At 44.2% G+C, this 25606-nt stretch overlaps 1 protein-coding gene across 1 annotated transcript in view; it reads right to left on the bottom strand.

Annotated features, from left to right (window-relative positions):
• Nucleotides 1-25606, bottom strand: part of STON1 (stonin 1) — a 121375-nt gene that overhangs the window by 73665 nt on the left and 22104 nt on the right. Inside the window, exon 2 of the mRNA XM_046661764.1 lies at nt 5742-7727. Within this exon, the coding sequence (XP_046517720.1) occupies nt 5742-7680 (1939 nt within the window). The 5' untranslated portion in view covers nt 7681-7727. The remainder of the gene's footprint in view (nt 1-5741; nt 7728-25606) is intronic.

Consider the following 25606-nt stretch of genomic DNA (forward strand, 5'->3'; position numbering starts at 1 on the left):
TGATGCTAATAATAACACGAACCTTATAGGATTGTCGTAAGAATTAAACCAGTCGGCACACACCGAGAGCTAGAGCCGTGGGATACTACGGGTGTAGAAGTGTTGGACATATATGATTACTTTGCAAAGTGCTATTCGATTATAAATCCAATGTTATTATTTAATTACTATAATTTTGCTAATGAATTCTACACTTTTGGAGCTGAAAATGATATTGGAGATGATCTAATTTGATATTCATATTTTAAAGGAAAAAATTCTTTTGGAACGTTTGCAGTCAAAATTACCCAAGTTGAAGATCTAGAACTCAAAAAATGTGAAAAACAAAACCTTTCCACCCGCTTTCCAAAAAAAATTGGTAAAAGATAAAGGAGATTCCTTTCAAGCTTTCTGGCATATTTTTCCTGGCTTTTAAAAACTCTAAATACTCTACCATGTTTAATAACACAGTCCCCCTTTAGCCTTTGATCTCCATGAGGAGAGGTATCCTGTCTGTCCCCAGGGCAATGTCGGGCACGTTTGGGCCTCCATGGGTACTTGTCGAATTTACAAATAAATGAATAAAACGTAGAGGAAAATCATGCTATTTATCTCAGTACTGACCAGCAGGGGGCGCTCTCGGGCTTTGGTAATGGTTATTTTCCTCAACGCAACTTTCTTAGGACTGGGAACGCAAACCACAAAATCTGCTTAGGTCTAGGCGATATCCCTCCCTCTTGAACCAAAATATTTCACATCCGAAACTGAACCGTTGAGAGTTAGAGGGAATGAATGGTAGGAGGATGACACAAGGGGAGGAGGAGAGAGAAAGCAAGGTGCCGATGACAGAGAGCAAAGAGAAAAAGGAAAGGCAAGTTATATTTAAAAATTGGTAAAATGGGGAAGGTGGAGAGATATATGTTAATTGACCCTCCACCGCTCCCACTCCCCTTTTTAATTCTATGCCACCATCTGCACCTCCTTTGGTTAACCCATCTTCTCATTCATCCTCCTTCTCTTCTCCTTATTCTCCTTCTTCTTCCACTTCTTCCTTTATCTCTCTCTCTCTCTTCTCCTTTCTCTCTCCCCTACTCAGCCACCCACCCCTAACAAAGCCTGTGCTCAAGAAAGGCTCCTCTGTCCCTCTGTAGTCATTCACACCTTAGTCTGAATGAATTATCTGAGCCACCTGCTCAAGGCCAACCTTTGTTGTAAAATGAAAGACTTGCCCACTGTTAAAGGAGTATTAAGCACTGACATGCTGGTAGAAGAGACATTTAAGGGGCCAGCAGCCCTTCCCACCTCCCTTGCAGTAAGATGTAAGTGAAAAGGAAAAGTCATTCCTGATCTCAAAAATCCACAGGAGGAAAAGCATAAAATTTTTTTTTAAACTAGTGCATGGTAGACTAGTTCATATATTCTCCTTCAGTTTCTGTTAAAAGATTTTTTTCTAAAAATACAAGTTTTTTTATAAACTAGCTTGAAAAGGGTAATGTTTTAAAGACTTTAAAAAGATCTTCTGTTCTCTAAACATCCAATTGATTTAAAAAGTATATAGAAAAATAGACATACACTGTAAGACCCTGCTACTCTACATGTGGTCCATGGGCCAGCAACATTGGCATCACTTGAGCACGTGGGGGAAACACAGTATGGGGGCCCCACCTGCTGAATCAGAATCTGCATTTTAACAAGGCGATTCATGTGCACACACAAGTTTGAGAAGCACTGCCTCAGGTCAAGGACTTCCTCTCTCCCCCAACCCTACTCTTTCTATGCTTCTCCTCCAGAGGCAAATTGCCAAGCACCATCTCACTCTTTGCATTACCCTCCCCCACCCAACAACGGTGAAGCCACGTGATCCCAGAAGTGCCCTGCACGCCCCACCCCCCCCAACCCCCACTCTACGTGACACAGCCTCCGCTGCCTTTTTCTCTGGGCCTTCTCTTTGTGCACAGACCTGATCTGAACAAAGCAGCTTTGATCCCAAAGGATTTGTTCAGTGAATTATCACCATATAATTCAGTGGAATGCTTGTAAAACGTTGTTCTGTGTGGGCCTGGTGCTATGACAGTCTTCCAAAAGAATTCCTGAAGGCCAAGATCGAGTCCAGCCAGCCTCTCTGGGAATACCCATTCCTGTAATGGTTCTTAGTGAGCTCAAATGCTGGTAAATATGGGTGGGAGGGCAATAACAGAGCTCCAGGAGCCAGAGGACACACAGTGCAGGGACAAACAATGCCTGGGGAAGCACAACAGGCTTCAGAGGAGAGGTGGCAGGGCAGCAATTCTCAGCCCTGGCTGCATGGGAGAGCCAAGACCTGGGCCTCACCCCCAGAGAGTCTGATCGGTAGGGATGGGGTCTAAATAAGGGCTTGTTTTTAAAAGTCTAATGATTCTAAGGACTCTAACACGCAGCCAGGGCTGGGAAACAGACTTAGACTTTAAAAGGAGTGAGGAGAAGATCCCAGGCTGTCTCAGCTAATGGCACCATCACCCACCTGTTCGCCAAAGCCGGACATGCTGACCTCCTCCCACCCCCTCCTTCCCCCACGCCCACAGATAACCTGTCACTGTTTTGGGGGTACCTCTTCCGAATTCCCTCACCCATCCCTCACCTCCTTCTCAGTGCTCCCACTGCCAGTGGGCTCGCCTAGCCTCTCTCCCCTCCGCCAGCCTCCCCGTATCCATAATCTACTCTTAATCTCTCCCCCACGCCCCATGCCTGCCTTCCTACAACAAGGTATGATTCTGTCACAGTCATGCCAGACAACACTCTGGAGGCCCTGCTGACAGACAAACAGCATGGTTCGTAGTGTCCTTCATATCCTGGTTTCTTCTCCCACCACTCCCTCGGTCCTAAAACTCAGCTAAGACCTCCCACCTAAACGCCTGTGTTTCTGCTGTTTCTATCCTTTTTTTTTTTTTTTCTTTTTCTCCCCAAAGCCCCCCAGTACATAGTTGTATATTCTTCGTTGTGGGTCCTTCTAGTTGTGGCATGTGGGACGCTGCCTCAGCGTAGTCTGACGAGCAGTGCCATGTCCACGCCCAGGATTCGAACCAACGAAACACTGGGCCGCTTGCAGCGGAGCGCGCGAACTTAACCACTCGGCCACGGGGCCAGCCCCTGCTGTTTCTATCCTTGATGGAATCCTACTGACACCTGCACGCCAAGCTGAGCTGTCCCCTCTTCAGCAGAGGCTTCCCCAGTACTCAGTGCAGTTTACCACTCCTTCCTCTTGCATCCCTACTGTGTCGGCTTCCACATGCCTGGAATAGAGCACATTTCCACAGCGCACTTGGATAGTTGCTTCCAAGTCTGTTCTGCCTACTAAGCTTGTGTTTCTGGAGAACAGAGATCATGTTTGCACTCAGCACAGAGCCTGTACCTGGAGGAAATTTAGTGGGTTCTGTGGAATGAAAGAAAGAATGAGCAAGCCCTCTTCTCAATAAATTCCTGTTGATTGAATCAATTAACTATACGATTAACTCTGAGAAAATGCAGTGTTATAAATGGGATCATTTTCACAAGAAGCTTCATATGTTGCTCCCATTCTAAAACTAGAAAAGAATGATTGGTATGGGTCCTCAGTTTGAAGAATCGGGACGGTTGTCCTGACCAGGTCTAGCCAGAGTGCCTGCTCTGAGGCTCAGCAGCTGGAAGGGGTGCTTTGCAAGCATGTCCCCGACCCCACCTGGACAAGCCAGCAGGCTGAGGCCCTGTGCTCCCTCTCAGAGGCATACTCATTAGGCAAATCTATGTGAAAACTATGTCTGACCTTCTCTTCTGGTCCCAGTGACCATCTCTAAGACCAAAGGAAAACAGCAGGAGGCAGGTTATCACCCAGCCCTCAGGGGACCTCTGTGCATCCTGGAGGTTACAGTAGGCATTTCAACCTGCCTTCCCCTCTTTCCCTCTGTTTTTAGCAAAATAAAAGGCAAGAGTATTCTGATTTTTATAACCCCTCTCACCTAAGAGTAGCACAACTTTGAGAATAGATCATTTGGAACCTTATATTCAAAAGCTCAAAACTTTTCCCTGGGATGAAGATAATCTGAAAATGGTTTTAATTTGCTTTTCCAGCAAAATTATTTAAAAAGGCAGGAAACGTTACCTGGATTATATCATGGAAGATATTCCCATCATGCTGGAGTTGACCAGGAGGCGCCATGAGAAGCCATCTGTGTGACCACGCTATCCCGTCACCACCCCGCCCTGCCCGGAGCCTGAGCCGTCCTCCCTATTCCTCGGGGCTGGAACCGTAACTAATGTGAGTCATGAGAGCTGCAGAGCGGAATTAGGCATCAGCGGAGGAGAGTGGGGCATGTCAGAGGGGACTGCTGTGTGGGGGCTTCCCTTCTGCACAGCCGCCTAGGGCTCCTCAGCCACCCAGCTCTGTCTGTCGCCTGCTGGACCCTGGAGCCCAATCAGTCAACAGACATTAAGCCGGCGAACTGCAAGTGCTAGACAAGGGGGCCCTGCACCTTCCAGGGCACGGTCCATGCCGCCCCTCAAATCTCAAGTCCATGTGCTCTTCCTGCCCCAGAACATTGCAAGGCCTGCTGAGCAGCATCCCTCAACCTGGGCTACACGTTAGGTTCACCTGGGGAATCTCTCAAAACATACAGGTGCCTGGGCCTCTCCCCCCAGATTCTGATTTAATTGGTGTGGAGTGGAGCCTGAACATCAACATTATTTAAAAGCTCCCAGGCTATTCTAAGATGTAGCCAGGTTTGAGAAACACAGCTATAGGGCCACCTTGAATAAAAATACTACCTCAGAAGTCCACAGCCTGGAAGGCCCTAAGATGAAATGACATTTCCCTGAAGGATTAGATCAGCTTTGAGCTATTTGGGAGCAAGGATCAGACCTTATTCATCTTTAGCCCCAACACCTGATGTGGCACTTGGTATAAAGTAAGTGCTCAATAAAAGTTTAGTTGCACGAATGAATGCACCAACTCAGATCCCTCAAATCTGCCCCCAATTTAGTCCCCTAGCCCAGTGTTCTGCTAGAAATAACTGAACTAAAACAGGGACCAGCCCGAATTTCACAATTTGCTTTTCTGCTCTATTATATTACACCCACTACTAACCTACTAGTCTAAAATAAATGGTGTGCCAGGACTGTCTTCTCAAAGTTCTGAACTTCTAGATTAATTATTTTCTTTGCAAAATTTTAAAAAATTAGCTGAATTTTTAATGCTTAGGTTGTGTCCACCTAATTCTAAAACAACTAGTTGAGCTGGTCAAATTGGTCGATTCAGCTAAAGAAATCAATTTGGGTAAAAACAAAAGGCAATCTGATTTCAAAAAGCAGGGATCAAAACCTAAGGAGGAAGTGGTGCTGGCTGAGAATAGAAAAAAGTTCAGATATACTCACAGATGACAGATCTTTAAAAGTTAATTAAGGGATCTAAGGTACGTGAGCAATATTTTTAATATTTGAGGTTGATGGGGTTGATGTCAAGACACTTAACTAGAAATTTTCCCTCAGTGCCACATCCACAACAAAATCCTAGCCTAGGATGGTATTTCTTATGATATTAAAAAAATTTTTAAGTTAAACTTATCTGATAGAAATAGATACAAGAGGACAAAATCAACCAGCGACTAAATGTTCCATTTCCCACCCAGCGACATAAGCGTGGCCTCAGCTGACTGAAGTTACCATCTGTCTCAGTGTGGTTTCAACCTGAGGAGAAGGGTGGAAACATTCAAGCTATTTCACACGGAAATCAACTTGGGGTGTTGAATATTTACTTGAATTTTTATCAGGAAGCCGGTCTATCTTCCATACCACGGCCCGATAGGCGCTTTCATATTTTGCTGACCCCACAGTGACCTGTATGACAGGTTCAGATTCAAGTTCATGTAAATTCCCCAGACATGCCCGGCGGTTCATTTTGGCTTTCAGGGACTTCTGCCGCTGGAGGTTCATGGTCCAGAGGGCCTTGATCCACTGTGATGGGACAGGAAAGTGTATCATTATATTGTCACAGGACCTCAAGGCACTGGCGTGGGATGGTCTCTGAGCCAATGGGGCCATGTTGACAAAGGCTTGAAGCTCCACATACGCCCCCTGGACAACTACAACAGACTTCAGGGAAAAGGGAAGATCTTCTCCATTATACGACGTCTTGAAACGCATCAGCTCAAACCGGCAGGCATCCAGGGGTACAAACTTAATGATTCTTGATTGCTCAAATTCTTGGTCTTTCACACACTTATGAAAATGATAGTCAAGAATATCAATCCCCTTCTTTTCTGAGTCTTTTTCAAAATAACGTTCATTTCGCTTCTGCAGTTCAAGGTCATTCAAAGTTAAAAAGCATTCCATGTTGCCATTCACAAAGCAGAGGCAGCAGATTTGAGTTATCACAGCACTTTCCACCAATTTTCCATCTTCTTTAGTAATTTTACCCCAAAAGTTGTCCACAATTTCCAGGGAAATTTCTTGTTCCTCATAGTTCTTTTTTGGTTTTGAAACAGCTGGCAGCTTCATCAGCTCCTCCTCCACAGTAGTCAGAAAGTCAAGGAAGTCATGGTACTCAGTAGACCCCAACTTCAGCATCTGTTCTATGTCTGGCTCGTGAACTACTTCTGTCTTAGAATGGTATTTCCTTTTTTCTGTGTAAGACACATGCTCAATCTTCACAGTATGGATTTTTCCTGCCACACTGAAGTTCTCAACTTTGGGTTCGGAAAGCCTGCAATGTGGATCGAGCTGTAACTCTTTAAATGGTTTTTCTAACCCCTGCTCATAATACATTTGTAGAATTCCTCCAGGTACGACCTTCAGAAAAATTGGTCCCCACTGACGAGAAGACATCATGTTCTTCTTCTCAGGAATTCTCAGCATGAAAGACCATCCAGTTTTTGGCTGACTCCTAAAGAGTGTGTGAGGGACAAAGGAAGAGGCAGTGTCTTCGGCACACAGACATTTCATAGACAGATTTCCAAGTGAGTCTTGGTTCTCAGCTGATTGGAGATGCTCAAGCTTCTCACAGATGTAGTTGAGTGAACATTGATTTAAACTTTTTTGATCAATGGGCATCTCTTTGTCTTTTGATGGGAACATCTTTCTGCTTCCTGGAGGGTCAAAGGTGAACTGGGAAGCACTGCCTTCATCTTTCCAAAATGGACTTGAAAAAGCACAGTCCTCCCGAAAATACTGAAACTGGGGAGCATTATTCTGCAACCCTAGGCTTTCAGCCTGGTGAGGGCTATTTTCATTTGGAGAACCCACTTTGGGAGCTGGATGTGTACATGAGTGGTCATTGGGTAAGGAAGCGTGGGATAAACAGGTTGGTTTAGTAGGCAATAAGGAGGAACCTGCTCCTGGGATTGTGAGTGGACTGTTTGAAGATGATTCTGGAATAGGATAAAGCACATGAGTCCCTGTTTTGGGGATGCCAGGGATGCCAGGAATACCTGGGAAGTCTTTGGTAGGTGTAGAAAGAGGGGAGTTACTTGGAGGTCCCGGACTGAAGTAAAAGTCTATGATGGGAGAGGAGAGGGGGCTGCTGCCGGTGGAGGAAGGTCCTCTGGGAAATTCCTTAGGACCAGAGAGGTTCAGCTTAAGCCCGTTTGGCCTACAGATGCCTTGATTCTCCAGAGGTAAATTCTTTGACTTTTGAGAAGGTTGAAAAGTGGGGTCATCATCAAATGTGACCCAGTTGCCTGGGTTCGTGGAGCACATCTTTGGGATCAGATTATGGTCTCGTCAATGAACCAGATACGTTGTCTCTGTTAAAGGAGAAAGAGAAAATAAGACTATAATGAGGGGAAAAAATTCGAGTTACTAGAGGTCTTTAGTCTGAGAAATACTTGGATTTAAAAGCATCTAGATTTATAGATTGAGCTCAAGGAAATGCTTAAAAATTGTAACACTTTTGATCGATGAATGTATAAAAAAAGAAGATCTAACCATATGCTCTTTACAAGAGACTCATTTTAGATTTAAGGACACACATAGGCTGAAAGTGAAAAGATAAAAAGATATTCTATGCAAATAGAAACCAAAAGAGAGCAGAGGTGGCCACACTAACATCAGACAAAATAGACTTTAAGTCAAAAACTGTCACAAGAGACAAACAAGGCATTATATAACGATAAAAGGGTCAGCTCACCAGGAAAATATAACAGTTACAAGTATATGTAAACCAAACATCAGAGCACCCAAATATATGAAGCAAACTTTAAAAAATGAAGAGAGAAATAGACAGCAATACAGTAACAGTAGAAGATTTCAATACCCCACTTTCAATAATGGACGGAACATCCAGACAAAAGATCAATAAGGAAATAGAGGACTTGAACAACACTAGAGACCAAATGGACCTACTAGACATAAACAGAACATTCCACACAACAGCAGCAGAATACACATTCTTCTTAAGAACATATAGAACATTCTCCAGGATAGATCACATGTTAGGTCACAAAACAAGTCTTAACACATTTAAGAAGATTGAAATCATACCAAATATCTTTTCCAAACACAACAGAATGAAACTTGAAATCAAGAACAGAAGGAAAACTGGAAAATTCACAAATATGTTGGAATTAAACAACCCACTCTTGAACAACCAATGGATCAAAGAAAAAATCAAAAAGGAAATTAGAAAATATCTTGGGACAAACAAAAATGAAAACCCAACGTATCAAATTCACAGGACATAGCAAAAGCTGTACTAGGAGAGGAGCTTATAGTGGTAAACACATTAAAAAAGAAGAAAGACCTCAAATACACAAACTAACTTTACAGCTCAAGGAACTAGAAAAAGAAAAAACAAACTAAGCCCAAAGTTAGCAGAAGGAAGGAAAGAACAACGATTAGAGCAGAAAGAAATGAAATAGAGAATAGAAAATAGAGGAAAATCAGGGCCGGCCCCATGGCCAAGTGCTTAAGTTCATACACTCCACTTTGAGGGCCCAGGGTTTTGCTGGTTCAGATCCTGGGCATGGACCCAGCACCACTCGTCAAGCCATGCTGAGGCAGCATCCCACATAGCAGAACTAGAGGGACCTACAACTAGAATAACAACTATGTACTGGGGGAGCTTTGGGGAGAAGAAGAAAAAAAAAGAAAATAGAAGAAAATCAATGAAACTAAGAATTGGTTCTCTGAAAAGATCAACAAAATTGACCAAACTTTTATCAAAACTGAGAAAAAAAGGGAAAATACTCAAATAAAACCAGAAATGAAAGAGGAGACATTAAAACTGATGTCACAAAAGTAAAAAATGATTAAAAGGGATTATTATGAAAAATTATATGCCAACAAATTTGATAACCTAAAAGAAATGGATGAATTCCTAGAAATACATCTACTAAGACTGAATCATAAAGAAAGAGAAAATCTGAACAGACCTATAATTAGTAAGAAGATTGAACTGGTAGTCAAAACCTCCCAAAAAAGAAAAGCCCAGGCTTGGGAGGCTGCACTGGAGAATTCTGCCAAACATTTAAAGAAGAATTAACACCAATCCTCAAATTCTTCCAAAGAAGTGAAGAGGATGGAACACTCCCTTTACTCTGACACCGAAGCCAAAGACACTACAAGAAAAGAAAAATACAGGCCAATATCCCTGATGAAGATAAATGCAAAAATCCTCAACAAGACACTAGCAAACCAAATTCAACAGCAGATTAAAAGGATCACACACCATTATCAAGTGGAATTTATCCCTGGGATGCAAGGAGAATTCAAGAGATGAAAAGCAATCATGTGATACACCACATTAACAGTACAAAGAGTAAATACCACTTGCTCATCTCAGTAAATGCAGAAAAAGCATTTGACAAAATTCAACACCTTTTCATGATAAGAAACCATTCAACAAACTAGGAATAAAAGGAAATAACCTCAATAAAATAAAGGCCATATATGAAAAGCCCACAACTAACATCATACCCAACGATGAAAAACTGAAAGCTTTTCCTATAAGATCAGGAACAAGGCAAAGATGTCTTTCTTGCCACTTCTATTCAACTTCATACTGGAAAACCTAGAGCAATTAGGCAAGAAAACACGTAAAGGCATCCAAACCAGAAAGGAAGAAGTTACACTGCATCTGTTTGCCAATGATAAGCTCTCATATGTAGAAAACGCTGAAGATTTCACAAAAAAACTGTTAGAACTAATAAATGAATTCAGCAAAGTTGCAGGATACAAATCAACATAAAAAATCAGCTGCATTTCTACACACAGTGAATAATCCAAAAAAGAAATTAAGAAAGCAATTCCATCTACAATAGCATCAAAAAGAATAAAATACGTAGGACTAAACTTAACCAAAGACACAAAAGACTTGTAAACTGAAAACTGCAAAGCATTATTGCTGAAAGAAAGTAAAGACACAAATGAATGAAAAGACATCCCACATTCATGGATTGGAAGACTTAAGATTGTTAAGACATCCATACCAACCAAAGTGATCTGCAGATTCATCGCAACTTCTATCAAAATCCCAATGATTTTTTTTGCAGAAATAGAGAAAACAATGCTAAAATTCATATGGAATCTCAAAGGACTTTGAAGAGCCAAGACAATCTTGAAAAATAACAAAGCTGGAGGCCTCACACTTTCTGACTTCAAAACATATTACAAAATTATGGTAATCAAAACAGTATGGTACTGACATAAAGACAGACTTATATACCAATGGATCAGAATAGAGAGAGCCCAGAAATGAACCCACACATATATGGTCAAATAATATTTGACAAACGTGCCAAGATCATACAATGGGGAAAGGATAGTCTCTTCAACAAATTATGTTGGGAAAACCAGATATCTATATGCAAAAGAATAACCTTGGACCCTTATCTTATACCCAACACAAAAATCAACCAAAAATGGATTAAAGAACATAAGACCTGAAACTATAAAACTCCTAGAAGAAAACATAGGGGAAAAGCTTCACGACGTTGGTCTTGGCGATGATTTCTTGGATATGACACCAAAAACACAGGCAACAAAAGCAAAAACAGACAAGTGAGACTACAACAAACTAAAAAGCCTCTGTACGGCAAAGGAAACCATCAACAGAGTGAAAAGGCAACCTAACGGAATAGGAGAAAATATTTGCAAAGTATATATCTGATAAGGGGTTTAATATTCAAAATATATAAGGAACTCCTACAACTCAATAGCAAAAAACAAACAAATAACCCAATTTCTAAAAAATAGGTAACAGACTTGAATAGACATTTCTCCAAAGAAGACAAACAAATGGACAACAGGTATATGAAAAGATATTCAACATCACTAATAACCAGGGAAATGCAAATCAAAACCACAATGAGATATCACCTTATACCTGTTAGGATAGCCATTACCAAAAAAAAAAAAAAAACCATCAACAACAAACAAACCACACACAACACAACACAGAAAAATAAGTGTTGGCATGGGTGTGGAGAAATTGGAACCCTTGTGCACTGTTGGTGGAATGTAAAATGAAAAACAGTATAGGGGTTCCTCAAAAAATTTAAAACAGAACTACCATATGATCCAGCAGTCCCACTTCTGGGTATTTATCCAAAAGAATTGAAAACAGGCTCTGCACTCCCATGTTCACTGCAGCATTATTCATAACAACCAACCTAAATGTCCATCGTCCAATGAAGAAAGAAAATGTCATATATACATACAATGGAATATTATTCAGCCTTAAAAAGGTAGGAAATTCTGACACTCGCTACAACATGGATGAACATTATGGACATTATGATAAGTGAAATAAGCCAGTCACAAAAAGACAAATACTGTATGATTCCAGTCATATGAGGTATCTAAAGTAGTCAAATTCATAGAAACAGAAAGCAGAATGGTGGTTACCGGGGGCGGGGGGAAGAGGGAAAAAGGCTGATGCTGTTCAATGGATATAAAATTTTAGTCATGCAAGATGAAAAAGTTCTAGAGAGATCTGTTGTACAAGGTGCATATAGTTAAGAATACTGTACTGTACACTTAAAAATTTATTTAAAAAGGGGCTGGCTCTATGGCCAAGTGGTTAAGTTCACACACTCCGCTTCGGCAGCCCAGGGTTTAGCTGGTTCGAATCCTGGGCGCGGACATGACAACATTCATCAAGCCATGCTGAGGCGGCATCCCACATGCCACAACTAAAAAAGAATACACAACTATGTACCGGGGGGCTTTGGGAGAAAAAGGAAAAATAAAATCCTGAAAAAAAAAAGGTTTATTAAAAGGGTAAAACAACTTGTTGAAAAATGCTATTTTTTACTACAATTAAAAAAAGCTGCAACACTTTTGAATCAATTCAAAAAGACTTGATCCAAATGGCCTTGTTAGTGCTGTAGAAAACACAAAAGGAAAAGACAAAAACTCAACTTATAATGAACTTATAGCCTATTGACAACTCCAAAATATGTGAGATTTACAGTTTAGAAGCATTTTCAAATTCATGATCTTATTTCTCAAAATGACTCTGAGAGGTATATATCATTATTCTCATTTCATAGCTGAGATTACTTGGTTTAGAGTCATCACCTAAAGTCACCCAGTTGGTAAAAGGCAGAACTAGGATTTTTTTTTTTAAAGACTGGCACCTGAGCTAACATCTGTTGCAAATCTTTTTTTTTTTTTTCTGCTTCTTCTCCCCAAAGCCCCCCAGTACACAGTTGTATATTCTAGCTGTAGGTCCTTCTAGTTCTGCTATGTGGGATGCCACCTCAGCATGGCACCACATGGGCAGCAGTGGTGTCATGTTATGCCCAGGATCCAAACAGGCGAAACAAACCCTGGGCCTCCGAAGCAGAACAGGCAAACTTAACCACTTGGCCATGGGGCGGCCCCATAGAATTTTTTTTTATAACAGCTTTATTGAGATGCAATTCACATACATAAAATTCACCCATTAAAAAAATGACAATTCAGTGGTGTTTAGTATATTCACAAAGTTGTGCAAATATCACCACTATCTAATTTCAGAACATCCTTATCACCCCCAAAATAAACCCTGTACTATTAGCAGTCACTCCCCATTCTCCTCTCCCCTAAAACCTGGCACCCACAAATCTACTTTCTTTTTCTATGAATTTGCCTAGTCTGGACATTTCATAGACTCCACAACATATGGTCTTTTGTGTCTGGCTTCTTTCACTTAGCATCATGTTTTCAAAGTTCATCCACGTTGAACATGGATCAGTACTACATTCCTTTTCGAGGCTGAATAACATTTCATTGTAAGGCTATCCCGCATTAGGTTTATCCATTCATCACTTGATGGACATTTGGCTTGTTTCTGTTGTTGGGATATTATGAATAATGCTGCTACAAACATTTGTGTATAAGCTTTTGTGTGATCATTTCTCTTGCTATATACCTAGGCTTGGAAAGAACCAGAATTTGAACACAGGTCACTTCATCCGATCTAATACAACATAAATTATTGAAATTATTCTAATGACATCAGAGGTGATGCGCTGTACGGCCACAACACTGACCAGGGGGTGGGGTAACCCGAATCCCAGGCACTGCTCTGCCACGCACGAGCTGTGTGCAAAGTCTCCAGACATTCAGTGGTTAGAGGAGAACCATCTCTGAGGTCCTTTCTAAAACAATTCTCTAGTGGTTGACATCCAATTGAAATTTTTTTCAAAAGCACAAATTGTGATACCACTGGGATTTCTGACCAAACTTCCATGAGACAGAAAGTAAAACTCATGAGATCTACTGACGTGAAAACTCAAAACCTCCTGGAGTAAAGCCCATGAGAAAGGCATATTTTTCTCCCTGCAGCCAGCCTTCTCGCCTCCCCCTGTGGATAATCGAGGCTCAACCACTGCAATCATTCACGCCTGGAAAAGAGCCAACACAAAAAGAGAGAGAGAGAGGGTCTGGGGCTTCACTGGGGACGTGGCTTGCTCGGTGTTGTCATTTGCTAAATCTGCACATTCCTGAGGGCACAAAAACACACAGTAGAGCAGTAGCCCAGGCCAGCTGGCTCTCTCTGGAGGGCATTTCACTGTCACTGCCCTTGGGCTGGAGTTGCCATAAAGCACTTTCCCTTCGGAGCAGGAAGAGCAGAGTTTCAATGGGACACCGCCAGGAGGCTCAGAGGCAGGAAAGCAGCTGCAATATTTTTTGACCCATTCCATCCCACCTTCTTCAGAAGGAACCCGGCCAAAATAATTCTTCATATAGGGTGAGGGATCATGTAAATATTTGCTTTAGTTGGGTTTATTGAAAAGAAAGAAAAAAGAGGGGCTGGCCCAGTAGCGCAGAGGTTAAGTTCGCACGCTCTGCTTTGGCGGCCCAGGGTTCACCAGTTTGGATCCAGGTGTGGGCCTACACACCACTTATCAAGCCAGGCTGTGGCAGGTGTCCCACATATAAAGTAGAGGAAGATGGGCATGGATGTCAGCTCAGGGCCAATCTTCCTCAGCAAAAAGGGGATTTTTTTTTTCCCCTTTTTCCAATCCAAAAAAAGAGGATTGGCAGTGGATGTTAGCTCAGGGCTAATCTTCCTCAAACAAAACCCAAAAAACAAAAAATTAAAAAAAGAAAGAAAAAGAGAAAAGACCAAGAGAAGAAACGATTCAGCTTCAGACTGAAACCTATTCTGATCTGTATCAAACATTTTGCCTCATCCATTTTCCATTGGTAGCTTCAATATTTGGAACAGCAATATTGGTTTCTTCAGGATTTTTGCTTATCATGAAAAAAAAACGTAATTTCCATCAACCAGAGAAGGAAATCAGTCCCATTACTTTTTAAGTGACGCTTGAACTTTTTAAGAAGCACACCTTGCAAAAAAATCTCCTACCTTAAACCCAAAATCTATGCAAGGCACAATCCTCTCCCTAGGCAGGATTCTTCCATATGGAGGCACTCAGCAAACATAATGTGAGTTTAATTTAACCAAACAGAATTCTGTATTGGGCCCAACAGGAGCCTGGACCTTTTTCTCGGTTTAAAAGGCAGGACTTAGATGCTGTTCTGGAGTGAGCGGCCAAGACTCTGGCTCCCAGTGGCCAAGGGCAGGTTTGTTTCCCACTGTGCTCCTCTTTCTCCTGTTCTGATAGCCCTCTTGCTGTCCTTCCTTATCAATCCTTTTTACACTCATTTCTATTTCCCTCTTACCTCTTTTGCCACCTCCCCCACCCCCACCAGGACCTCATCCTTCTATTCTAGTCTGAAAGCTCTGACCAGTCAGTTCTCCCAAAGTCAACAACTAGAATCAATTCCATTCAGCACTTTCCTTCTCTGTCCTTCCCTCCCAACCCATCCCCACCCCCAGCACGGAAAGGGGGCCAAATCCTGTGCAAAGCTTGGTCTATCCAAGGCCAGTGGGTCTTGGGAAGGGATGAGAAAGTTCAGAGTCAAGAGGTCTAGAATGTGTCTTCTTTTAGTCATCTGCAACTCCACCCCACCTGCTTTAAGACACTGGAATACAAAGGTATTCAAGCAGCAGCACCTACTTAACCTCACTGTTCTTTTTTTCTGTAAATGGCACAGGAGCTAAGTTTGCATCTGTGCTCCCAGAGGGCCCTGAGTCCTACCACATACAGAGCCCTTCCACGGACAACATCTCATTTAAACTTAATGACAATCCGGAGCGGACCACAGCACTTGAGCACCTTCTCAAAGTCCAGTGCAAAGTTGGGAACCCCGGACTCCTGGCATCAAGTCCCCAGCTGCCTTCCTGTGAAGCAGAGATTCCTCTGGTTTGATTCCCTGCCTTTTTCCTCAGCTGTGGATTCCCTCCTACCCTGCGTGCCCTAATCCTTTCAGAGGTCTGTTTTCAGTCAATCTGGATTATTTTGCAAACTTCTAAAGACAATTCCAGAAAAAAATCAGAGACAGGGTAAGACACCAAAACTCTGAAAGAGGCACAGATAGAAAAGAAAAATGTATTATGGTGGAAATTTCTAGAAATCAATCTCTGAGCTTTGAAGTTTTCTAGGAGAGTGTCGGCTTCCCCTTAAGACTATTAGACACTCTTTTCAGATGCCTAATTTCAAAGCAGCATCAGAACACAATGAACTCAAGAACAAATTAGAAGTAAATGCACATCCTGTTCACACTGGGAATAACAAGGATAACGAGACAGTGGTTTTTAACCTCTACCTCAATACCTATGACAGATGGCATTCAGAAGCCTCGCGCATTCTCTTGGATGCACCCAGAGTTTAATAACCCCCTTAAATCTTTAGGGAATCCCTAAAATAATTAATTATCCCCACCATTCTAAATTTTGGATCAGCAAAGGAGGGCCCCAGGCCACAGCCAAAATGAGACAGGCTGCACTTACATGCTATTCCTGCACTCCAGTCCTTTCTTCCACTTAAGAAATGATACTGGAATTCTTATAAGAGTATTATGGAGATTATTAAGAATTGATTCTAAATGGTTTTAAAAAGTAAATCACAAATAGCAAGACCTTTAATATTATTAACAATATTGCAAATTACTTACAATAAGCCTTAGAATAAGAAGCACTGGCATGAAAAAATAGTCTCAACAAAAGAATTTGAGGATAAACATCTTCACATTGTCATAAGAAAAATTCACATATTCTTTTGAGAGTCAGAGTGAAGCTTTTTCAATGAATGTCTCATTCATTAGGGCATTTTCCACATTACCTACAAATGTCTGAGACAAATATGCAGCTCAATGAATTTGTGATTGAATAATTTTAAATGGTCTTTCCAGTTTTCCATAAAGCAAATCTCTGTATTGCCCTCAGGGCAATATGGAGTTCAAAGAACCACTGAATTTCAGACTTAGGCAGAAATTAGAGGTACTTTATTCAATTAACCACACCAACAAACATTTATAAAGTACTTCCTATGTGTTGATGGTATGCTAAGGGCTGTATGAGCCTGATCTCATTTAATCCTCATGACTCCATGAGGTAATAATATCACCATTTTGTAGAAGAGGAAAATAAGGCTCCAAGAAGTTAAGGTACTTGCCTAAAGTCACTCAGTCAGTAAGAGTGACCTGTGACCAGGTCTGTCAATCCCAAAGTCCATGCTCAGTACCATCCACCACCCCAGAGGTCCAGAGAGATCTGCTGCCCTGCTGGTGTTGGTGTCCTAACTGCCACTTCTGAGCACTTTCCACCACTCCATCCTTCACGAGAGAGAAAGCTCCAGGATTGGAGCCACCATTTCCTGCAACCGGGAACTCTCTAAACTGGAAGGACGCTGTTGTCACCTAGGAAGAGCCTATTTCTCCTCAAAGCCCCTCACATGGATCTGCCCCTTGGACTGCAAGCTGTGGGAAAGGCATGCTCTGAGAGTTTTCCCCGTGATCGCTCAAGAACAACAGCAGGTCAGAATCAGTTGGGGTCAATTCTGAGAATGGCTTTCATAACTCAGCCGGCCCTATTTCCTGTCCCTTCTTAACTGCATCAACTGGTCATCCCCTCCCTTAGTAATGAACAATTTTTCAGACTTGCTGCCCAACAAATACATTCAGGCGCCACCCTCTCTTCTAGTAGCGATCTTGGTATACTGTCTAATTCCCCAAACTTCACGTAACCCCCTGCATCATCCTTCCTTCCATGCCATCCCCCACCCCCTCCAGGCTCAAGGGTCTGCTTCTGCTCTTCTTTGCAGTTTTCCTTTGCTTTTCTTCAGAAACCATTCAAATAGATTACATACATGAAGTTCTACCTCTTCCTGCAGATTCTCAAAATCAGATTGTTGAAGCAGCATTCCAGGTCATTTGCAGCTGAAGGCTTTGTCCCCACTTCAGCGTGGTATCTGTGGAGAACAACACCCTCTAGGATGGTCCCCAGGGTCTGGCTTCTCTGTATTTGCCAGATGCTGGCAGAAGACGGATGCTGAAGGGGTCTTCAGCAGAGCGCCAGGGAAGCATCTCCAACACCTACGACAGCCTCCTGGTATCAGCCCCACCCGAACTGTCATTGTCAGGCTGACTCCTACTCAAGCCTCATGTACACGTCTGGACCCTCAGCAACGCCCTCGCCTTTGCAGAGGGCTGAATTTAGTCCTTTATGCCTGTGACTTTTTTGCTTGACAACAATGCTGCATAATCTAGAGGAAGAATGTCTTCATGTCAGTATCTGTGTGGTTTCGTCGGCTGCCCCCAAATAAGGAATTCTCCAGCTCTCTCCAGTGCTGGACTCCTCAACTGCAACACTGGAACTAGACTGAAGCTGCATTTGCAAACCCTGCCTGTTGTTTTGTCTGCGGTCTAGTTACACTCCATGCTGTTCTGGGATGTATATCTGGAAACAAAGCCAAAGTCAAGGAGAGCCCAGGGTGCAAAATGCATCCATGAGAATTTTCTTAAAGGTTTGCTGTGAAAGTCTTTAAAATATCATTCCTATAGAATTTTTCCCTTTAAAAGGCAAGCTACAAGTTTGAAACAGAAAGGAATCATAACACAAAACCCCAAGTAAAGTGAGAACGCTTGCAGAGCATGCTCTCACCTTAGGTTGTAGGAGAAGTGCCCACTGCATGCACTGCATATATCATTAGCACATATGTTCTGCAGCCCATAATATTTAATCACAAACATGTGTGGTATTTAGTTCAGCTATGTAACAGGAAATACCATTTGTAAAATATTAAACCACAGCAAAACCTATCCATGCCTTCAAATTTTATCTTTGCTGTTTCCAGCTCAGCTCCCCAACCCGACTCCTGCCCTGTGGTTTTAACCTCCACTTTTCCAGATGAATTTGGGTCCCAGCTATTTTTTTAACCTTGTTTTAATAATCTGCTCATTTCCTAAATTTAGAGAGTAGCATGAACAGATACCCACCCAAACTGGCTACTCCCAGGAGATGGTCTTTACATGAACAAAGAAAAGACTGGGGGCTGGGCAGACATTTTCATTTCAGAATTTTATTCTTCTTACCATGACATTTTTATGGAGTATCCATACCATGTTCATCTCACTGTCACAGATGCTATGGAAATTTGCTAAGCAGAGGTTTCTGAGCCTCAGTTTCTTCATCTGTAAAATGGTTGATAATATTTGCCTCATATGTAAATTACCTCATAAGAGGTACTCAATATATATAGTTTTCCTCTCCCTCCTTTCTGGTTTTCCTTTCTCCATTCTGGCCTTCCTTTCTCTAGTCAGGAAGAAATTAAAGAGCCCAGATTCTGGAGTGTGCTTTAGCACAGGTCAACTTGTCACGAATCCTTTTTTAGAACTGGGTCCCCAATCCGCCTGGCACGTGACCATGCCCCTACCCTGCTGTCCAGATACGGTCTGTTCCCATCTTGGTCCCTTGTGCCTGAATCCGTGCTCAGGGGTCCTCCTTGTAGACAGCATCTCCCAAAGAGGAGAGAAGTCAACAGGTGTGGGAAAAAGACCCACTATCAAATGCATTTGAGAAATCTCAGTTAAACAAGGGTTTACAGGTCTCTTCATGGCAATCCTTCCCCAAGCCTATAGGATGTTAATATTCTCATGGGCTCCAGGAGGGAATAACAGGCAGCTTTCCTCAAAGACCTACAGGAAGGCTGTGCCTCAGAACATTCTGGAACATGCTATTCTAAGATAAAGTGCCTGAGGCTAGGGAATACACTCCACCTTTAACTCTGGATACCTTGGCCTTTTCATTCTGTTGCCAGCTTCTCTGCTCCGACCATGAGGGTTTGCTCTGGCCCCACAGCAGCTTCTTCGGTTTAGCAGAGTCTCAGCTTTGCTCTCAGGACAAGCAGCGCTACAGGTTCCTTCCCCGGGACACCAGCAGTCCTCATCGGGAGACATGCCCCCTTTGCTTTCCAGATAGGCCATGGCTCGAATGAACTCTGGCCTTTGACCTGGGGCTTCGTCCCCAGGGCGTCCTTCAGGCATTGAGGGCAGCATCTGGCAGCTCCCTTCACTGCCCCTGTGACTGTCAGAACTAAAACCTCCCACCCCCAGGTCCCGGCCTCTCCTGGCCAAGGCAGGGAGCCCATCACGGGTCTCTGGCCCTCCTATGGCGCAGGGGCTCTGGAATGCTGCAAGATGCCCAGTGTGCACACTCTGCCTGGGGCCATGGCACCACAGCCTGTCTCTCTCCAACCCTGCCACATCCCAGCATCTGGTCATCTACCCTCACAGGCTTCTGGGCCCTCCTCAGTCTCCCACTCCAGAGGGTCAAGGAGGAAAGTGTGTGGGACTATGGGGCTAGGGTCAGCCTCTCATCTGCGATTTGAGTGAGTGGCACTGAACTCGGGCTGTTCTCTTAGGGGAAAGTGAGCACCCAGCATGCTCCACAGTCAAGTCTTGTCCAAGTTGTGAAGGAAGGAAACTACCTTAATTGGGGTCTTCCTTGTGCTGGACACAGTGCTGGGACTCATGGTCTCAACCAGCCATCTGCCTGGCCTAAAGGCCTGCTCTCCTCCTTAGGACCTGTAGGTGGCAAGATGGGACCTTTTGAGGCACGATTAAGAGGAGCTCCTCCTTCAAGGGCTCTTGTCCTCTGGTCAAGGCAAAGGCTCAGCCCGCAAAGGCAGAAGCGCACGGAGGGGAGCGCATAGGCTCTCAAGCCAGGCACCCGGCCTCTCACCTCGGTTCCTCTGCTTATTAGCCCTGAAGCACGTTGCTTAACACCTTTTGGCCTCCAATTCCTCATCTATAAAGTGAAAATAAATAACCCTTACTTCCTAAGGACCAAATAAGTGAATGCCAAACTAATAAGTAAAATGTTACATAGTAGGTACTCAAAAAATGGTAGCACTGTGCTTACAAGCAAGGAGTTCTTAAATCTGCCTTGACCAATGCTACAAGCCAGGGGGCCCGAGCAGCAGGCTGTGTCAGGCCTGCAGGGGACGCTGGTGAGAGTCCCGGGGCTCCTGTCCAACCCTGAATTGGTATCCCATTCTTCAGCAAGAGAAAATCAAGGTGTAAGCCTGGCCTGTGCTAAATTGAGTTGTGAAATGGAAGGTACTACTTAAGCAAGTCAGCCTGGCATCTAGAGACACCAAAGTAATCAGGAAAAAGACTGATCGAAAGTAATGGAGTCCTTTCTCCATGTGGCTGATAACTATAAGGTGAAAACCTGGGACCACGCTTGCCACCCACAACCCAAGACTCAGCATCACTCAATTGGAGTGATTTAACTCTCCAGGGCACATTTGGCAGTGTCTGGAGACATTTTTAGTTGTCACAACTAGGGGTAGGGGGTACTACTGGCATCTAGGGCCAGATATGCTGCTAACCATCCTACAGTGCACAGGACAGCCCTGCAACAAAGTATCCAGCCCACAATATCACTAGCACGGAGGTTGAGAAACCCTGCCCTGTGTTGAGAAGGTCAGTGAGCTGAGTGTGCCAAGCAGGGTGTCACCCTTCCCCGTGTGTCTACTTTGTTGACAATGAATTAGAGGCTTAAGTTCTGTTAAGCCTGAGGTGTCACAACCAGAAAACATGCTGTCAGATCGAACCCTGTCTCCGGTCCCAAATCTCATGCTCTTTCCACTACACCACACTGACTACCAGGGCAGGAACGGAACAAGAGAGATGGCAGACAAAGGAATATTTTAAAAGAAGACTTGACAGGACTTCGACACCAAACGTGATCTAGAAAACACGGGAAAAGGAGGAGTCCAGCACTTAGAAAAGCAGAGACGCTGGAGAGGCAGTAAGAGGAGCAGTTCACACGTCGCGTCTGGCGTACATCCCAGTGGAAATATCTAGCAAGGAGCTGAAACCAGAGACAGCATCTGGAGAGAAAACCAGAGGCTACACATGTAGAGTTGGGGGTCTTTCTCAGCTGGGTGAGAGCTGAATGCAACAGAGAATAGGAGAGACCCCAAGCACCCAAAGCTGAGGACCAGGTCACTCTACAGGAGGAGAAGAAATGGAGAAAGTAAGACACACCACAGAGGCCAAGGTAAAACCAGGAGGTGCAGACACGCCCAAGGCAGGAAAGAGTGCCCTCATGGGGCTTTAAAGAGCTGCAGGGGGTGGGGACAATAGAGACAGATGACCTCCAGGTTTAGTGATTATGTCAACAGTGACAAAGGTTGGAGCAATTTCAGCAGCAAGCAGGGGTGAGGCCAGGTGTCCAGTCTGGAAGAAAGGGGGCATGGATGATGCAGCCCATGGACAGAGGCTGGGCTCAGCTGTCCACGTCTTGGGCAGCCCCCAGCCCCACGCCCCGTTCCTGGGTTTCTGCAGCTTTGGGGCTGTGTTGTTTCCTGGGTGGACTGGTGTCTAGCAGCTCTAATGACAGCCTGCCTCTTTGTATCCTACCTACTTTCTGGTCTCAGAAACGAAAAAGGGCCCCTGGGCTTCCCACTCTCTGAAGAATCCAGCCCACCCTGGGCGGTGGGGGGAAGGAGGCAGACAAGGCCTGCTTTCAGGGCTGCCTTCTGGTATTTATATTCCTGTGGGTTCTCTAGTGGGAACAGCAAGGCGCTCAGAGAAAAAAATGAGAAAGGGCATTATCTCCATAGGGGCCCCAGGGCTGGGCTGGGGTGCAGGGCCCTGTGGTTATTAGATGGCGGCTTCTAGATTTGTATTCTGAATTCTCAAAGGAAACCATGAAAATGATGTGGGATAAAGTTAACTGAAGGGGGCTTAGCTCAGATCACGCATCTGAAATATGCAAATCTCATCCTTCCCTTCTTCCCTGCAGGCCCACAGCCCTCCTGAAAATAAGCAGAAAGTGCTGGAAGTTTAAAGAACTATAAAGAGGATCTCTCTCTGGACTTAAATATTTAGTAGGGGGAAACCAAAATCAACCACTTTGCTATGAAAATTGGTCAAGTAATTTATCTTAATTACAGTGTAATTGCTTTTAGTGTTTTGAGAGAAGGCAGTAGCTAAATGGCCCAGAAAGGATATTTAACACTTTCAAATGTGATTCCTTCCCACACACTAACCATGCTGCGTGCAGACTGGAATGGTCTGTGTGAGAAGTTAGGACCTTCACCTGCCCGGAGAGTCTCCCAGGATCCTGACCCTCGGATGCTGGGCCTTGGGGAATGTCTTCCAACTGTTCTGTACAAATTCTTGTATCACACAACCCCTGCTCGTTCATTCAGTGAATAGCTACAGTGTCTTCTAAGTGCTGGGTCCTGGGTGGAACACCATGAAGACCAGAGAAACGAGTAAGACCCGATTCACTAAATGTGTGGTGAGGAAGGAGGGTTTAGAAGTTAGAGAGACTCGTGTGCAGATCTCAGGCCTGCCACTGACTAGCTGTGTGCCATGCGGCCAGTCACTTTAATTCCCTGAGCCTCAGTTTCCTTGGGTGTGAAACAAGGATAATAAGAGTTAACTTTTAGGGTTTGTTATGGGCTGAATTGTGTCCCCTCAAAATTCAGCCCTAACCCCCAGGACTTCAGAATGTGACTATTTGGAGGCAGAGCCTCTAAAGAGGTGGTTAAGTTAAAGGCAGGCTGCCAGGGTGGGCCCTGAGCCACTCTGACTGGTGTCCTGATAAGAGGTTAGGACACACAGACAGATACCAGGGACACGCATACACAGAGAAAAGAGCATGTGAGGACACAGTGACAGGTAACCATCTACAAGCCAAGGAGAAAGGTCTCAGAAGAAACCAAACCTGCTGACCCCTTGATCTTGGACTTTAAGCCTCCAGAACTGCAAGAAATACAATTCTGTTGGTTAAGCCACCTGTCTGGGGTATTCTGTTACAACAGCCCAAGCGAACTGAGACATCGTTCTCATGATACTAAATAAAGTAACATCTGTAAAATGGCAGGTGTATGGGGGAGATCATAAATAGAGGCTGTTATTGCTATAGATTCCTGCTCCTAAGGTGCTTATAACCTGGTAGGAAAGACCAGAGAAAACAACAAATGAAAGGCAAAATGCACTCACCCTCCTGTGCTAACGTGTACTGGGAGGCTCAGAGAGGACAGCCCTGGCTCAGGGCCAGGGAGGCCTCACCAGGAGGAGGCATCTGCTTGGGCAGAGACATGGGGCAGCAGATTAGGCATGAATGATCATACCCTCTGGCCATGTTTCTGTGGATTTGGATCCTGTGCCAGTTAACACCAGTGTGAGGGAATTTCTCCCGCCCGGCTTCATTCACTCCACTAAGCAGACACAAAATCCAGTGACATACACGTTGATCATCGCTATGACAGGTCTCCTCTCTGGCTGCCCAACCTGGGCCACAAGCCACAGAGACGACCTCAGAGGTGATCAGGGCTGTGTGCATGACCCAAAGACAAATGCATTTTGGTTCATCTATGGCCAGTCCTAGGCTCCTGCTGACCACGCAGCTCACCTGGAAATGTGAATACACAGGCAGGAACTCCTGACTTACAGAGAATGAAAGCATGTCTGCTTCAATCCTCTCCACTTCTGGGAATTCCATGACTGTACATGTGTAAAAGAAGTGACAACTTGAGCAATTCCAAGAATAGGGAAAGATTTTAAAAATCATTTATTAAGGTCCTATGTGCAAACCAATTACAAATGACAAACTTTACTTGGGGTCTTAGTCTCAAACACAGATATCATACACAAAAATAATATTTGTGTCAGCCCACAGGAGTGCTTGCAAAATGCTTATGAATTTCATTGCATTTCCAAGGCCACTAAAGGCTTTAACCAAGAATTTTGCCCTTAGAGCAAAGTCTGATCAGAAATGTGTAAGTGGATCTGAATGAATGGATTTGCTGAATGACATTCTCAGCAATGGGCATTACCTTATGTTTAAACTTACGGATCTCTAAGTCTCAACCTGGGCGCTTGAGCCGGTGGCACTGACCTCCTTCATCTCGACTGAGCCCCCATTTAAATGAGTAACTCTCAGCCTCCTCATGAAGCACCCCAGGTGCCTCTGCATAGCGCTGCCCAGTGAGGCCCACAAGCTCCCAACAGATGCAGCCCAGCACAGAAGGGGCTCGCCCAGCCTCTAAGATGCTGGCAGGTCTCCACTGGACACTCCCCAGGGCTCTGCTCCCTCGACACACCCATCTCTCCACCAGACCTTCATACAACTGTTCACAGCACACAGAGATCCCTCTGGGTGAGGTCCCCACAGCCGTTTGCCAAGACTGGGAGCCAGGAGGCCCAGGTTTGGGAGGTTTTGTTCCAGTTCTGCTTCTCTCTGGCTCTGTAAGTTAAAACAAGGCACTGCTGGCAAGTGGTTTCCAAGGTTCCTTCAAGCTCTAACAATTTATGAAGATCAATTCTCCTAAAAAGGGGTCTGCAGAAAAGTATGTGTCTCCCCGAGGACCCCTTCCTGCCTAAACTCTTTAGGACTCTTGCCACCATGCTTCAGGCTGGAAGTTTTCCAAAGATGGCCACAACCATCTCATGCTCTTCTGAAATGTCACCTTGTTCCTCCTCCATTGAGAAAGGGGCTCTATTTCCCCTCCCCTTGAATCTGGGTAGGCCCTGTCACTGTTCTGAAAATGTGGCAGAAGTGGCACTGTGACAATTCCGGGCATAAGCCTTAACTGAATAGGCCCAGAAGCTGCCATTTCCTGCTTGTCAGAGCCCTGAGCCACCACATAAGAAGCCCAAGCTATGGCTTCTCCATCCAGTTTCTCTGCTGGACAGAGGAGCCACACCGAGGCACGATCTTGGACATCCAGCCACTCGATCCTTCAGTGATTCCAGCCCCAGTCGCTGGAACTACAACTACATGAAAGACTCTAAGCAAGAACCCCCCAGTGGAGTACAGTCAACCCAC

The sequence above is a fragment of the Equus quagga genome, chromosome 5 (assembly GCF_021613505.1).
Source record: "Equus quagga isolate Etosha38 chromosome 5, UCLA_HA_Equagga_1.0, whole genome shotgun sequence".
Lineage (NCBI taxonomy): Eukaryota > Metazoa > Chordata > Mammalia > Perissodactyla > Equidae > Equus > Equus quagga.